Source organism: Vidua chalybeata, chromosome 9 (genome assembly GCF_026979565.1).
Source record: "Vidua chalybeata isolate OUT-0048 chromosome 9, bVidCha1 merged haplotype, whole genome shotgun sequence".
Lineage (NCBI taxonomy): Eukaryota > Metazoa > Chordata > Aves > Passeriformes > Viduidae > Vidua > Vidua chalybeata.
This window is the reverse complement of record NC_071538.1, coordinates 31,154,622-31,172,112: the sequence shown is the minus strand read 5'-3', so window position 1 is coordinate 31,172,112 and position 17,491 is coordinate 31,154,622. Positions and strand designations below refer to the sequence as shown.

The window sequence follows — 17,491 nt, the reverse complement described above, 5'->3', positions numbered from 1 at the left end:
GCAGCAGCCAGTAGCCAGGACCTGGAGGTTATTCTCTACCACCTCTCCTTGTGGGGGTGGCTGGAAGGGTCCCTGCTGTTGGGGAATGTGGTGGCAGTCTCAGGGGTTTCCTAACAGTGAGCATTCACATGTGAATCACTTGCCTCTCTTGTACACTTTGCTATTAACAGTGCTGCTGTTACTATTTGGTTTTTTATCTCATTGCTGTTTCCAGTAAATTGTTCTTATCTCAACTTTATCTTCACCTTTTGTGCCTCCAGTTTTCCTCTCCAGCTGCTGGAGTGAGTAAGCAATGAACAGTTTGGAGTGTTTTGCTAGGAGCACAAAATTGGAATACCATTCCCAAATCATGACAATATAAAGATAGTATTTTGATGGAAAAAGATTCTCAGAATTCTCTCCTAAACTCTCAGTTCAAAAATGTTTTGTTGTTTTCACTATTACAGTAGCTCATTTCATCAATCTGTGAACTAAGCTGAAGACAAACTATTTTGACACAAAATTAAGCCACATTGATTTAAGGAATAGTCTATATTCCAACAACTTCAAAATACAAAACAGCAGCAGATGAAGGAGAAAAAGGATAATATTTTTCAAGTCAAAATCTGGGGGGAAAAACCCCACAAAGCTGATCACGTGGACATTAATAGGTAAGACATTCCAAGTGATAAGCAGTAGATGGAAAGAAAGCTATACAAATAAGCAGTAAGAATCTTTCCGTGAACAGACAAAGTTTAGGTAAATTTTTGCATAGGAATATTTGAAGTGGAATTCCTCCTTTTAGGGGTCTCACCTTTTTTTTCGCTTGGTTTCATCCTGAGATGACCTCTTGCTAGTAGACTTCTGAGAATGTGCATCAGATACCTTCTTTTTTACTGGGGGAAGAACTGCTTATAGTTAACAAGGAAAGAAGAATATTGCATAAATGCCAACTAAAGTGCTTTTTATGTGTATATATATTTTGCATTCTTATTCCCATAACGTTTCCTAACAATATGGAGGGGACAACTACAGGAACAATAATTTCTGTCAGACAGGCCTGAAGTAACCCAGAAATGGCAACAGCAGTAAAGGTTATGTGCTGGCGCTTGAGTTCCAGGAATTGAGTTACAGAAAATTCATGGTAGATCGAGGAGATTTAAATCAGATTGGAGGCAGGTGAAGAATTCACCTGCTGCATTCATAGTATTGGTGGTCATGGGGACTTGTAAATGTGGAAGAGATTGAGGGTAGCTTTGGAAATGGCTGGAAGAGTCAAGGTCTGCAGAAGAGAGATGAGGAAATGGGAACACTAGGTAGGGAGCATCTAGGGTTGCCTCTGTGCTCACCTTTGAGTAGGTGATGATACACTGTGAGAAGGATCTCTGATTCCCTATATGCTTCATGATTTCTGCTCTGCTTCTTTTCTCAACCCCATTTCCCTTTTGCTATCACAAACACAGGGACTCTTTATAACATTATTATCTCATTCTGCACTTTTTATTGCTTAGAAGCCCAAAATCATCTTTACCTAAGTAAAGATGTCCAGGGAAAGAGCTGAGAAGCACAATTATTTCAGAGTTCCTAGCATAGAAGTCACTGGCCTGGACCATGCTAGACCTGTGCAGTAAAATGCAGGAACTACAATTCAGATGAAAAGAAAATATTAAAAGATATACGGGCACACCTGGGTTCTTTTTCTTCCAATTTAAGTCTTGGTATTTTTTTGATGGGTCAAATCTGAAAAGAAAAAAAAACCAAAGAGCTAAGTACTACTGCATATCCTGTCATTTTATGTTCTATACTAGATTATATAGCAAACTAGGCAAGTTCTCTATCCCTATCATGGGCTAAGTGAGTTAAATTTCTGAGACCATATTTAACAGCTAGGGTTACTTTTACAGCCGACAGTGTATATAGAAGTAATTTCACAGGACTGATTGTTTAACTGGAATTTTGGAATTTCTACAAACAAAACTGCATTAAAATACTATTTACAAATCAAACATTTGTCACACTCTTCATTTTACACTTTGTATATTCAGTCAACTATGTATCAGGTAATCATCTTTAACTAAAATAAGGCTCTAGAAGACAAAAATTAAATACCTAAAATTTATCATTGTATACTAGATGTCACTCACAAAGGGGTATTTTTGGCTATGAGAAATCTTGGTTTTAAAAAGAAAGCAGTCTCAGCTAGACCAATTTTTAAACTTAGACTGATTAGAAAATATCTCGTAGTATTACCTATGACCAGTCTATTCACTAGTTCTGGGCAAAGAAAATATAAATAAAGACTTGGACAGAAAAATACCTTTAGGACAACCAAGTACTTACCCAGCTAAATTTTCAATAACTTTTATTGCCAAATCATCAAATATTGATGTATCCATTCCGCTTGGATTTAACAAAGGGAATTTGTCAGAATCCAGTCCCATCACCATCCTTTTGCTCCCATCTCTGAGACTCTCTTTTGGAACAGCAGGAGCAATGAAATCCTGTAACCTCCCATTTGTGTCAGGAGTGGTGAAGTCCTCTTGCAATGTCCCACCGGTGTCAGGAGTGGTGAAGGCCTCCTGAAATGGGAAGAAAAATGCAGCCCTGTAGACCATAGCTGGCAGTTGGTGAAAGCATTCCATGTAATGACTGACTACTAGAGCAGATTTTCTAAACAGACAATATCTTGCTTCACAGGCTGAAATAAATTTTTTCTCATTCTAACAGCAATGTTGTTACAGCTATTCAGCTCTAAAACACTTCAAAGCAGTTAAGAGTAGGTTCTCATAATCATCATAAACAGTATTTAAGGATATACTCTTTAAACAATGATCCACTGAGATTACAAAATAAAGACAGACTTTCCAGAAAAGGGAGGAAAGAAAACACAACCCGTTTGATAAAAACAAAATCCCTTCAGGACACATTTGGGATTTTTAAAAAAAGTAATTTAAAGAAACCTGTGAAATGTGTACCTCTGAATAGTGCTACACCTTGAAACTAAACCCTTGTGAAGAACTGAGCAACTCATTGCAATGCCATGTATCTCTTCAGCATTTTGTAAACTTGGTAATTTACTTAGCCTCTTAAAAAGGCAGTCTTAATGTTACAGTGTCTTTGACATTTCAGCATAATGCAGATTCTTTTTTCATTTGAGAATTTAAAGCACAAATTCCGAAAAACCATTAAAGCATGTACATATGAAAATTCTCTCAACATTAAATAAAATACAGAAAATGTGTTATCTTACGGTGGCACGTGGGATCTTTGATTTTACTACAAAGCAGTCAAGATACTTGCTCCTCTTTTTCAGCTCTTCCAACACCTCTCTGGCAAAAGCATACAACTCTTCAGAAGTTAAAGCCTGAAAGATATGATAATACAGATGGTATTTACTAAACTGACTGTTCTAACCTTTTCAAACACGCTGACTCTTGCAAACAATATTATTTGCCTTTGTTCTGTCACCAGTTTATGTACACATACATGGAAGCAATGAGATTGTATAAGAGGCTGAGGTTTTGGTTTGGCAAACAGGAAAACAGGTTCTGACTGTACAAAAAGGACTGTTGTGGTTTTAAACCCAGCTGGAAATGAAGCATCACACAGCTCAACCCTCCTTCTCTCCCTCCATGCCCTGGTGGAATGGGGAGGAGAATCAAAGGAAAGCTTTTATGTTGAGGTAAAAACAGTTTAATAATTGAAAGTAAAGTGAAATACAAAGATAATGGTAAATAATAATAATGATGATAATAAAAAGTGAAAAACAAGGGATGCACAATACCACCTGCTGACCAATGCCAGATTCCCCCTTCCTGAACTCAGACTGGCCCTTCCAGATAACTCTCCCGGTTTATAGACTGGACATGACATTCCATGGGTGGGAATATCCCTTTTTTGGCCAATTTGGGTCACGTGTCTCAGCTATGCCCCCTCCCAGTTTCCTCTGTGAACCTCCTCAGTGACAGAGCAGGAGACAAGGAAAAAAACGGTCCTTGACTTAGGATAAACAGGACTTAGCAAAAACTGAGTCATCAATACCATTCTCATTCTGAATCCAAAACACAGCACTGTAACAGCTACTGAGTAGAAATGAACTCTAACCCAGCTGAATCCAGGCAAAGACCTTTCTGAGCAAAAATTCTGTGTTTCTACCCAGCCCCAACTATGAGGAAACAGAAATCTTCCTCAAAAATATTAGTTTATACCAAAGTAATAACAATTAATAACAAGTCAAATTAAATACCATGTCATGCTGATTAGAAGTTACTTCTTTATCTGCAGTAGAATGAACATAAGCATCTCTCTTCTGCTGGAGCTTTTCCAGGTAAGACTTTAATGTGACTGACTGCAAATTAGAATTCGCTACCTAAAGCAGAAGCAAACTTTAAGAAACAGGAGAAGTAAAGTCCCCATTCACAGGAATTTCAGAGGCTCCACTTTCAAACCATTAGAACTACTGATAAAAACTGGTTAAAAATCCCCAGTACTCAAAGGAGAAGATGAAAACAGTAATTCACAAAAGCAGCACTTCAATGTTTGCTGCACCACACAAAAATATTGGTGAATTCAGATGTACATATTCAATGTGCTGCAAGGCCATAGTGTTCCAGCACAGCTGCAGCAGTATTAAAAAGAAACTTTTCAGTGGATAGTGACAGAAAACAGGTTTTAAATTAACATAAGAAAATTATGTAATATTTGTCCACTATGAATTCAGCCAAAATCTCCTCAAAGGTATAAAAGAAAATTATTATATTGAATTTAAGCAAAATTCTGATGTTTCTGTTTGTACCTCTGATTTGATTTGCTGTTGTAGCTTTCTCAAATATTGATGGACCTTCTCCATAAAGGCTCGACTCCGAGACAGGGAATCAAACTTTTTTCCAGACTGTTTGAAAAGTTCAGTAGCCTTTAAGAATGTTAGAAACAAAAGACAGGACAAGACAATTTTTCACTTTTTAAAACTTAAATGATAGAACTTGCCATTCTACAAATTTTTTCCATCATGTAATTGCCAAACAGGACAGACTTACATTTCTAATCTGAAAGCAGGCTGACTGCAAATCACATCAAATACGTCAATAGTAAACATAATTTTAAATAATGTAATTCCGCATACCTGCTGCAAGCAGCTTAATTTTATTTTCTCCACATCTATCTTGATTGCTCTTTCAAAGGAGTCAATTTGCTTAGTTTCTTTCTGAAGACACTCATTAAAAAACTTTACCTCCTCAGATGCAAAGTCACCACTCTCTGAAAATAATCTGAAACATATAAACAATTGGCTGTGAGTCATTTTACTCCAAGACCATTTTAGCTAAATGGCCCTGAAACAACACAAATATGATGAAAACAGCATAGTAATTGTGGTTTAACAAGATATATTTCTTTTTTTAAATAGGAAACTACATGAATAACAAAATAAACTTTACTTTTACTGTTCTGCCTATGCAACAAACACTGATTCCCAGAATCACCATTTATAAACAACACCTCCAGGAAATCTATATACCTGCAACTTTTGAGAAAACCCACATTTGAATCCCTTAATTTTCCTAAAGCTTCCTCCAAGTGCTGCTGGTAACTTCTCACAGTAACACTGATTGATTCCAGATGGTTGCGGAGCTCTGATTCCAGATTACTGCTGGAAGAAGCTGACCTAACAGCAAATAATAAAAGACAGGGAAAACATGTCTGAAGAGGAACACACATGATGATTCAGCAACTGCCGGCTGTAAAGACATGAAAAACATTGAGGACTCCAAAGTGATTTATGACTCTCTAAGCAACTCCCCGATCTAGGATGGTTTGCATGAACCCATAGCAAAGCTGATACTATTGAGCACTTTTCTTTAAAAACAATTAGTCATTATTGTGATATTACTGTGTATGTTCAGTAAACTGGACAAAATCTAAACAGATGAAACATGGTTTCTACTTGCCAGCACTTTGACAGGAGATGAGAATTTCCATGTGTTCAGTCCCGATTTTAATTTCATCAGGGAAAGAGAATGAAATTCTTTACATGTTTTCAACTTTTATGAAGTAGTCTTCATTGAAGAGCAATGACATATAAAACAGGTTCAGAACGCAAAACATAAACATCTCAGACAGCAATCAGGAGTATTTAACTAGGAGACTCACAGCCACAGCAGTGGCACACTTACTGCTCAGTCACAGGAGCGTGGAGCAAGTCATACTCCAAGTCACGGACTCGGGAATGAAAGTTTGTGTTGAGGTTATTTAGCTGGTCCGAGAAGCGGAGGAATTCAGCTTTCTCCTTTTCCAGGCCTTCTGCCAGCACTGCACAGTGGCACTCAAGGTGCTCTTTGTGAAGTGACAGCTCCGCTGAGAAGAAAGGAAGTTTACAACAGGGACATTACTTCCTGTTTACTGTGAACTATCACAATGCCCAGTTAACCTGTGATCAGCAGCAGCAGCAAAATAAACAAAGCCAGACCTCATAGTAGCTAAAACATAGATTAAATACACTCCATTTGGTTTCTTTGACTTTTCTCCTGTGAAAGACATATATCCTTAACAGCTCCTAATCCATTCAAACCACAAATGTCTCTTGTTTGCTCCAAGCATTCTTTTTCCTGTATTTTCAGTCACTGATGACATCTCCATTATCCCTCTGTTCTCAGTTTTGCAACAAAACTAAAGGCTATATTTTATAATGGAACCGTTTTTCCTGGTTTTGTGAGGGAAAGAAAAAAATCAGTTTTGGTGTCTCTTCTGGAATGATAGCTGTATAAATCAAGAGCCAGCCAATCACCTCAAGAAAGCTACCATAAGAAGCACCTGTCCTCTGTGCAGAAAAAGGGAAACTGAAAAATCATTTGCCTGTTCTCCAAAAGAAGAATTTTTTAGTTTATGTGTTAAAAACCAACAAACCTGTCTAAATTTTTTTTTCTCACCATAAAAACCTGACACTTCCCATGCAAAAAGAGTTTTCATTAGAGGAGGCTCTGTAGCTGCTCAGTGATATTTCACAGAGTTAAATCCTTCCTCTCATGTTTTCAGAAGCTTGGCCCTGATATTTTGGCTCTCTCAACTTGCTAATTCATTTTTCTGCAACATTTTTAAAATATTTTTTGTATACCACAAACTCCTGTTAAGTAATTTCAAAGTGGATGAGAAGTCACAAACATTTACAATAGAATTTTAACATCTTCTACAATAGAATTTTAACGTCTTCCCAGTCGTTAATCAAGGCACTGCTGTCTATTTTTTCAAACATAACACAGCACAAACCAGGAAAAGCTATAGAAAAGAAATATAATTTTAAAAATATGTAACATAATATACTGGGAATTCATAGACAGTCAACTGCTTTCTGTTGTCCTCTATTACAGAGTCAACTACGGCTGAAAGAGATTTTGGCCCACTTAGGACCATCTCTAAATGAAGATATGTGATGCTCAGAATACAAAATAAATGTCAATACCAGCTCGAACATTGTAGATATTTGTCTGTATTTCCTCCTGCTTTTGTTGATGCAACTTAAGATGCAGCATAAGTATTGAATTCAGCTCTTCTTTCTTGGCAGCTACAAAGACATAGGAGTTGGACAAGGATTCTGCAAACCAGTCCTCCAAGTGTTCAAAAAAGCAGAGGCGAATCCTGTGGTTGAAAAAGAAATATCAGGGTGAGGGATAGTAAATAATAAATAAGAATGTATTGAATATATTATTTCTAAGAATTCGACTTCTGGCTATAGGAAGGTACGGTTTCAGTACCATTTGCACAATACTGGTAGAGTTTTTGAGCTAGCTGCTTAGTACTGAGTACCAGTACCCTTCATGGCAGGGAATCTGGGCAAATTACTTATCTTTCTGTAATATGTTTTCTGACTAAATAATTTTCCATAAAATATGAATGTTCTGTAAAGGTACTTTTTTTTTTTTGTGGTACTTTGACAGCCATTGATACAAAGTGATATAAACATTTACTCATATTTGTATCAATTTAAAAATTGTACATAATAATTGTACATTCATAATTTTATATTTGAAAATCTAACTATATAAATATCTAATTATATAATAGTAATTAGATAACTTTTGCTTCTCTAGTCTAATGTTTCTTCTAAATAGCTGAAATTTGTCTATCACATAAAGAGAAAGAAAGAATGGAAATTGTTCTCAGCTCACCTTTTTTTCAGTTCAACAAATACGGCTTCTGTGAGAAGTACATATTTCAGGTGCATAGGAAGTGATTCTTCTTTTTCGTATTTTGTAAAATAACTCTCTGTGATGTCAGTCTTTCCTGCCTCTTCAACAGTGTAAGTGTTTCCACTAGCAGTGGAAAAAACCTCTGTGGCAATTTCAGCACTTTCTGCCTTGCTGCTCTTGGACACTGACTGGGAAATTGTTGGAAATTGTCACATTATTTTTAAAGGTATCACCATAGAATCAGCAGTGCACCAGCTAGTGTAAGAATCCTGAGGATATTTAGAATAATGTTCTCATTGTCAATTTGGACATTTACACAGTGATGGCGATATTTATATTGTTATGTATTTATATATTTTTATATATTGATATGTTTATATATTTATATGCCAGCAAGACATAGGCAGAGTTGACAACATTTTAAAAGGTTTTTGTTATGGCAATAAATTCATGGAAAGTGAAAAATTAATACTTTGGTACAAATATTTAGCTTAAAACATTCACCACAGGCCGAGAACACTGTGATGAAAGACAGATTAAAAAAAAAATTATGCAAAGGGTTTCTACAAGGGTAAAAGATCCAAAAGAATGGTTGTGAACTGTTTTATACACTCCATTTTCCCATAAAAGGATCTAGAGCCCTGTGTGCTTTGTAAGCAAACTAAGCAAAAAATGACTTTCTATTCATTCTCAGCAAAAAGACTTCCTACTCCTCCTTATTTTGGACAAGACTGCCTTCACCTTCAAACTTATTCTCTTGCTCACTTACCTGTGTAATGCTTAGTCCCTGTTGTGCATGCTCATTTTCTTCACTTTTATGAGGAATACTCTCCTCATCTTCTTCTTCCTCTGTTCCTTCAATTTCCTGTGCCAAGATCACCTGTTTCTCTGTTAGCTTTGTTTCTCCAGCTGATTTTTGACAACTGTCCCTATCTTCCTGCACCAGTTGAGAGAGGTGATCGTCCTGCTCTGCTCTGGGCTGGGATGTCCTTGCCTCAAGCCCTGGGGGTAATTTTGGATGCCACAATGTCAGAAAGACCTAAAGCTATTAGAGAAATGTCCAAAGGAGGGACAGAGAGATAGTGAAGGGTCTGGAGGGGAAACCATACAAGGAGTGGCTGAGGGCATTTGGTTCAGCTGGAAGAGACTGAGGTCACACCTCACTGGTGGCTGCAGCTCCTCTCAAGGGCAGTGAAGGGGCAGCTTTGATCTCTGATCTCTGTGACCAGGGACAGGACTCAGGGAATGGCTGGAGCTGTGCCAGGGGAGGATTAGACTGGATATGAGGAAAAGGTTCTTCCCTCAGAGGATGGTCAGGCACTGCCCAGGCTCCCCAGGGAATGGGCACAGCCCCAAAGATGCCAGAGCTCCAGGAGAGTTTGGACAACGCTCTCAGGGATGCACAGGGTGGGATTGTTGGGGTGTCTGGGCAGGGCCAAGAGCTGGACTTTCACAATCCCTATAGGTCCCTTCCAACTCAGGATACTCTGTGATTTTCCTCTCTTTGCATGATGTTCTCGGCTTGCTGCTCCACCATATGTTCACATTCTGAAGCCTCAACTACTTATTTACTGTTAAAGCAGAATTCTTCTGGTTACAATCCAAAGACATACAGATTGAAAAACAACCAAGCAGAAATACCTGTTTGGACTGTTGGGGTATTATTTTGATCTTGACCTGTGGAGTCTGTTGTGCCTTGCAAGTTCTAAAAGCAAAACAACAACAAAAAACATCCACCACAGCATTTTAAAATATGGATTTGCTTTCTTCTAAGAATCCATATCCCTTCTCAAAATGTATCTATTTCAGGAAGATATGATAGTCTTGAATAGATCACTCACTATCTAAAGAACCTGTAGCACTCAAATCAATTACTCTAGTAGTTTTCTGTTCAAAAGCCAAGTGAATTTGCCAGAATGCTGTTTGTAACAAGGACAGAGTTAGAATTATGGGACTGAGAAATGTTTTGGTTTCCATCTGCTATCTCTACCAAAAGCACTTTATTCAATGGCTGAAACAGCACTTTATATAATCTGAATTTTAAAGGTAATGTAAATTTTCTCTAAAGTGAAAAAGTAATACACCAGTAAGGTTTTAAACCAGAAGAAATTTTCTTTTTACCTGTTTGAAGATTTCCTTCACACTAAAATGCTGGCTGATGGATATACTGTAAGAAATCAACTCCCACAAAATAGCTTTTGGATAAGCCATTACTTCATTCATGACAATCTGCTTGAATGCCTCATTCCTGTCAAAATTAAGGTCACTGTTTAAGAGACTCAAATATGTATAGAAATAAAATTAAGTGTGACGACAGTGCCTTTAAATCTAAATCTAAATTTTTTGATCAATCTCATAAAACCTTTAGGCTAAATATTGTCATTGATCTGTTTATACTGAATACAATCACATTCTGGCTTGTTAGAGATTAGCTCATTACAAATAAATAAATGCACAGAAGTTAAATATTTACAATAAAGCCTTTTACATCCTTCCTTTTGGATGGGGAGCCATTCAAACACTGCTTACATAAGAGAGGTCAAATTACTGTCTTCCTTGTTAGTTCTGCACTGTGCTCAGCTGTGACTGAGCCTTTCTGGTTTCATTTTACTTGAAAATAAAAACTAACGGTTCAAGCTGAGTCTTGATTCAAGAAAAATCAGTGTTCACACTTGTTTTCATTTACTTTTGCTTTGTCTCCTAAACAAAGATAATTATGAGGAATTTATGTATGTGTTCAGATGGGTTACATTGTATTTTCACTTGGTCTGTTAACTCTGGCTTTTTAAAAATTGTTTGAATGATTATTAAGAGTATCGAACCCCAGCTACATCCACAATCCCACTGTGAGGTGTGTGAAGGTGTGTGAATCTGCCCCTCATGTCCATATTGCTCTTCTAATGTGTCTCTGATCCAAGAGGCAGAAAAGACCTCCTGGGTGTGAGAACAGAGCTGCTTCCTCTCAGGTTTCACACCTGCTGCTAAGATGTTTAGCAAGGAGAGCAGTATTGCACCAATTTTTATATGGTTTTTAAGGTTGCAAATGCCTAATCACGGGAAGGATAACAGAGAGCTTACCAAAGTAAATACTTTGGCTACTTAAATATCTTAGTCCCTGCAACTTTGAATGAGAGCAAGTCTGTGAGTGCAGATGTGATGATGCAGACCAACTTCTGATTCCTGTGAGTCAAGAATCTGAAGTAATACTTTTACCTTCTGAATAAGGCATGGATGTGATGGTATGCACAGGAATACTGATGGTTTTTGAATGATAGCAGTCTTTCTTTGTCCCTGTGGGTATTATTTGCCTTAACCTTGTTGAATATGTACATTATTTTATATTCTTACATGAAGTAAAACACTCTTTTTCCATACCTTCACACAATAGCATAAACAAGGCCTAAGTAGTACAACCAATGTTAAAATATTATTTACTTTTATACAAAATTCATACCTAGCTCTAATTTGATCTAAAGAAGAAAGGGCGTTCTCCAAATATTCCTTCAGCTCTTCTTCACAGCTCGCCATTTTCATTTTTTCCAAAATTGTACCCAGATCATCTTTCATCACCTAAGGCCACATTAAAAAGCTAGTAAAAAGGGTTTAGTAGATACTAATATCTCCATAACTATTTAGGATTCAAGTAATTTGATTATGAACATATATTCTACACCAAGACCTTAGCAAAACTCATCACCTATGAAGACCTTCCTAGATAATGAACAGCTCTGACACAGCCACCCCAAGCTGGCTGTTGTAGCTATGAGAACTTGGCATCCAACCAGACTCCATACCTGCACAAGATCTCATAATAGCACCTTGCAGCCACTTTAGACAGAAAGCAGCAGTGATCTTTCTCACTTTTGCCATATCAAGAATAAGACAGGACTGTCCATTCAGTGTGAATCAAGCAGTTAGCAAAAATGCACTTGAGAGAATGAAACTGAAAAGTAGAAATTCCAATATAAAAGTCAAATATTATGTTTTTAATTTTATAGCAGCTGTTTTGAATTCCAGAGGGCTCTTTGTATTAAGAAGTCCTTTCTTTACATTATGCCACATCCTTGTTTTTATGTTTATACCTGTATTATGTTATCCTGTTCAAATCTGTATTTATCTACTTTTTCCTGAAGTACATCTTCCTGCTGGGACAGTTTCAGTAGATGGACATCCCAGAGATCCATGGCCTCCTGAACACAGCTGTACAAGGCTTGACAATGCTGCTCATGCCATTTAGCCATCTCCTTAAAATCACTCTAAAGAAAAACATTCAAGTGAACAAGTTATTTTTAAACTGCTGGAAGGTGAAATGAATGAGTAAGAGGATATGTTACATGATAAAAGGCTGCCTGGAATTACACAACTGGTGTTCAACATTGTGTCTTCCATGTGGAGAGTAAAACAAAAAAATCCAAGTAAACTGGGTAAGAATGTGGATTTTTATTCTACAAGCTGAGAGTACCAAAACTTCTCTTTATTCTGACACTGTAAAGCATTGAATCACATTCTACAATTTATCTCTTTAGGAACAACTGCCTGGTCATTTTTATGTATAGAATCACAACGTATGAGATTGGAAGACATTTGGGAGATCATTTAAATCTATTCCTCTGCCTTTAGGCAGACTGGGCCATACGTCATTCATCTCTATCATATGTATTTCACATATAAATGATAATAAAAATACAATATATTACAAATAATAAACACATTATTTGTGTTTATTAATAATAATAAACATAATTATGAACTCTTCCACGTGAAACTCCTCCACACCAAACTTTGTTTCTCCACAGTGTTTAGTCACACTATGGAGCTCTTTCTAATGTGACATCAATAGCCTACAATGCAGAAGGCATTGCAGGTGGGAGCACAGGAAGAACAGACTAATTCCAAGAAGTGATAAAAACAAATGTAATCAACATACATCCATGTGCTCCAGTTCTTCTTCAAACCTGTGTTTTAGTTTCTCAGTCATCTGAAGCATGTTGGAATGTACAACTTCAACACCTTCTATTGGGCAAATGTTCTTATCCAACAGGGTCATCTAAATGAAAAGAATAGCAATGACTTTCAGAGAGCATGACTAAACTTAGTGTTTCTTCTCTTGTATGGACAGAGAAAGGCTCAGCCTCCTAGATCCCACATTCTGTTAGTAAACAATACAATTCAACTGGATACAGAAGGAGAAATTGAGATAGAGAGTAAGACAGATTTGCCAAGATAGATTTAGCACAAAGGCTGAGGGTCCTTACATCCTCCACATAAACAAAGGACAGCACCCCCTTCATTACTGGCATTTGTTACAGCTTTTACACATTCCAAGTACAAATACCAAATACTACTGTGAAACCAAATGGATGGTTACTTTTTGCAATGAGTAAGACAGAGGTTAAAAACTAATTTCACTTGTTATCTCAGTGTTTGGTGGATCCTCAAACACATTTTACTGTAATGGCACACTGTACCATGGCTACCACACCCAAAGCTGGGACACTCACCTTGCAGGACTGTACTTTTTCCTGACATTTGCCCTGGACCAGCTCATACTGGACACGCATTTTCTCCAGGCACTCTGCATTATGGGTGTCTGAATGATATGGAACAGACCACAGTCAAAATTCTGTATTTCACAGTGCAGTGTGAAAAGGAAACATGACAGAGGCCCTGTGCTGAATCTCATCAGAGGGAACAGATCCCAGCAGTGTCACACATCTGTGTGACACTAACAACCAATCAAATAAGATGTTTTAATACACAGCTGTTCATAATTATGCCTAAAAATAGCAACTTATTTACAATTGCTACCAACTTCTTTGCTACCATACAGGCTACAAACATCACAACAGGACATGCTCTGGAGCAAGAGAAGGCAGGCACACAGAGGGAAGGCACCCTACAGGACACAGAGAAAGGAAGTACCTCCAGTATTTCTTCCCCTCTTCTTCTCAAAGAGTTAAAAAGGAGTATTTTTGTATGATTGAGAACTGATCCATGTCAAAATTAAACTTTTACTTCCTCAGATTAATTCTAACCAAGCCAGTTCCTGCTAGATGTCACCATATACAAGTGTTTGTACCAGCCAAAGGAAAGTGATGTCACAGGCAGCTTCTCTGGGTCTTACTGCCAGCTCAAAGCAACTGAGAAGGTATGATGGAACAAAGAACAGAGCAAACATGCACTTTCAAAGCAACTGTCTGCCTCATCATTGCCCAGGAAAAAAGAAAGTATTGCTTGAATTCTGGACTGTGTTTATGATCTCCCAACTCACCTATACTTTTGTTTAAATTCTCCAGAGTTCTGTACCATTCATTTATGTCAGATTTTGTATATGTTGGAGGCAACAAGGCGCTATCAAAGTAGGAAACAAGAGTCAGGTATTTTAAAATATAAACCAGTCAGCTGTATATAAAACTATTATAAAATACAGAATTATGAATCAGAGCGTCCATACTACTGTGCTTTATTTTATTTACAGCCGTCTTGCAATGAAAATCAACCAAAGAGACTGTTGTTGTTCGAGGCCAACTGTTTACTACCCAACAAGGAACTATAATCTACCTTGTTCCTACATCCACTGTAAAAAAACTCCCTGTAAATACTGTAATGCATTGCACCCAGAAATGCTTCTTGTGTTCAGGATGGATATTCAAACATAGCAATGTCAGATTTCTATCCATACTCCTCTCTTAATTTATTACAGAAATTAAATCCCATGGAGAAAAAAAACCACCAACTTCTAGTTCTCCACCCATCTTTGTCTGCCCATTTCTACTATTTTTCAAATGTCAGTAAGATTTACTTTTGCATTCCTGCATTTTTAGTCTTTGATCACCACCTCTTTAGTGTAGCTGGTGCAGTGAAAATCAAGAATGCATTTTTTCCATTAAAAAGAGCTGTAGAAAAATAGCTTTAGACTCTGTCTTACTGCTGAATTTAACAATCACACACTGACAGAAAGCAAAGTGCATTTTGTAGCCAAGCCCTCATTAACTCCAGCAAGAACTGTTTTCCTTTATGCTATATCCTCTTTTGCCATACCCAATGTGCTGCAAAATCCTCAGTCTCTGTTCACTAAGGACAATTTGCTCCTTTATCATATTTTCCATTTCCATTTTCACAGCTGGGGGATTATGTATTTCTTCACTTGCCATAAATTCTCTGCAGGATGGAAAAAAGATATGTATAATGGAAACATGATATCATACATTATATCATACATGATATGTATAAAGAAAAAATAACTTTTTTAACTTGTGGTTTTATAGAAACCACAAGTGAACACTAGTCACGTTGTGTTATTCATTGTCCAAAATAAGACAGCAAAACTTCTGACCTGAAGCTCTGAGCTACGCAATTCTTTTGGATGAGCTTCCAGTCCTTGACTCTCTCTTGCCATTTCAGTTGATGCAATTTTTCTTTCTCTAGCTCTGATTTCATTAGATTAAAGAGCAGCTTGGCAGTTGCCCTCTCATTACCCAGCAGTGCTCTGTTTATATTCTGTGTATTAAAAAAAAAAAAACAACTAGGAGTAGGAGCAGCATACAACATGCAAAAACAAACAAAATAAAGTGTCTTCTACAGAAAATGAGGGGGAAAAAAGAATATAAATGATAAGAAATACCCTGCAAAGTAGAAATCTCTCTATATTTCAGTGACTGATATGCAGAAAAAATTAATTTCAGCTGGAAAAAAAAGACATTCTAGGAATATTCAGACTGCTATCCTGCCCCAGGTAAAACATTTACCATGGCCTTATCGTTAATGAGCTTGTGAACATCAGCTGCCAAGAAGAACGAAATTTCCTCCAGTTTCATGGTATACTTGGTGAGTACATCTGTTATCTGTGCAATAAAAGAATAAAGAAAAGCAACAACAAAAAGTTAACTCAAATATCACTTTTCCAAATTAAAAAAACTACATGAACAAGAGAATTTTTTCCATTAAAATAAATTCCATTAGATTCATTAATTATTCATTATTAAATCTGTTAAAGTGAATTAAAATTAATTGGATGACACACAGATGGAGAAGTAAATTTTAAAATATGAGTGACTTTTTCAGTAATTCATAAAAACACTAACTAAAACATTCCACTTTGCTACTACTCAGATGATTGCTCTTTAATATCTGTGATAATTGAGTGCTCTGCAGACAGGCTGTAACATGAATTTAAAAATCAAAACAAATTCCTTTCAAATATCTGAAGGGAATCCACCAGTGCCTGTTTTAAGTTAACACAAAATTAAAGCAAATGTGTTCATCTCTGACATTTATTGTAACTAATCCAACAGAAGGGTTACTGGTGATGCTCTTGGACCTATTCATCATACCTGAATTACAAATAGAGAAGAAACTGGCACTGGTAGAACAAACAGTTTTTCTTTGCCTACAAGGACAGTGCAGCAAGCTCTTCCACAGTCTATTTTTTAAATCCAAACATTTCCTATGATGTCCAATGACTTTTACAGATTAGGCTGAAGACTACAAAACTGCAATATGTTTGCTAGCGACATCCAGCCAACCCAAACTAAAATCAAGCTAGATCATGTTTATGGTCCTTCTCAACTGCAGAATAGGTATGTCCCCCCAAAAATAACAGACCAAATGAAAGTTTGACCTACACAACCCTCTAGGGAAATAAAAGCAGCTCACATATTCCTTGCACCTTTAGTATAGGTAATTGTGAAAGAAACAAATACCTTCAAACTAGGAGAAAAGTAGCTTCTCCTGATTATGTGGGTGTAAAATGAGTAGTTTATTGGGGAAAAGAAAGCAATCACTGTTATGAACAGTTTCCAGGTGTTCCCCAGAGACACGGGCAGGGCTTTCCTAGTTCCCATGGCAACACTAAAAGAAAACTACTAACTCTAGCTAAGTACCGATATTGAAATGCTAATTAGCTAATTGCTCTGTTTGTTTTCTCTAAACTACCTGGCCTCCCACCCCTCCACGCTGCCATTCTGGGACTAACATGCAAATAGAAACCCCTTAGGATCATGGGAGTATTTTTAGGAGATAAAAATGAATATAAATCAAAAACTGAACACAATAGAGGAGTCTAGACAAATGCCCTAGCTGAGGAAGAGGGAAACACATCCCCTGACTGGCTTTTAACCGTCGCCATCACCTAAGAAAGAACAGACTATATTAGGCTCTGAGAAGCAGGGAAATAGAGACAGAGAGCCCTGGTGCTGCCACCACGGAAGGAGCGGGGACAGCTGTTGTTCTGGACTTCAGCAACAGACTCTGCACACCACGCCTCCTCATCCTCAGGCCACCGGTGTGCCACAAGGAAAGGAGAAAGGACAGCTGCTGCTCGGGACTCCAGT

General features: G+C 37.3%; 1 protein-coding gene across 7 annotated transcripts in view; it reads right to left on the bottom strand.

Moving 5' to 3' along the window:
• Nucleotides 1-17,491, bottom strand: part of CCDC180 (coiled-coil domain containing 180) — a 34,603-nt gene that overhangs the window by 12,698 nt on the left and 4,414 nt on the right. For 5 of the 7 annotated variants that reach the window (XM_053950796.1, XM_053950799.1, XM_053950801.1 and 2 more), the window contains exons 7-28: nt 15,908-16,003; nt 15,496-15,659; nt 15,201-15,320; nt 14,431-14,510; nt 13,661-13,749; nt 13,087-13,206; nt 12,242-12,415; nt 11,614-11,729; nt 10,281-10,407; nt 9,801-9,864; nt 8,929-9,161; nt 8,139-8,347; nt 7,433-7,608; nt 6,150-6,330; nt 5,495-5,641; nt 5,102-5,246; nt 4,775-4,891; nt 4,226-4,348; nt 3,230-3,343; nt 2,320-2,558; nt 1,667-1,719; nt 794-887 (exon numbers count right to left, since the gene is read on the bottom strand). In XM_053950796.1, coding sequence (XP_053806771.1) covers nt 794-887; nt 1,667-1,719; nt 2,320-2,558; nt 3,230-3,343; nt 4,226-4,348; nt 4,775-4,891; nt 5,102-5,246; nt 5,495-5,641; nt 6,150-6,330; nt 7,433-7,608; nt 8,139-8,347; nt 8,929-9,161; nt 9,801-9,864; nt 10,281-10,407; nt 11,614-11,729; nt 12,242-12,415; nt 13,087-13,206; nt 13,661-13,749; nt 14,431-14,510; nt 15,201-15,320; nt 15,496-15,659; nt 15,908-16,003 — 2,981 coding nt within the window. The remainder of the gene's footprint in view (nt 1-793; nt 888-1,666; nt 1,720-2,319; nt 2,559-3,229; nt 3,344-4,225; nt 4,349-4,774; nt 4,892-5,101; nt 5,247-5,494; nt 5,642-6,149; nt 6,331-7,432; nt 7,609-8,138; nt 8,348-8,928; nt 9,162-9,800; nt 9,865-10,280; nt 10,408-11,613; nt 11,730-12,241; nt 12,416-13,086; nt 13,207-13,660; nt 13,750-14,430; nt 14,511-15,200; nt 15,321-15,495; nt 15,660-15,907; nt 16,004-17,491) is intronic. The other 2 variants (XM_053950800.1, XM_053950802.1) reach the window with 1 other exon arrangement.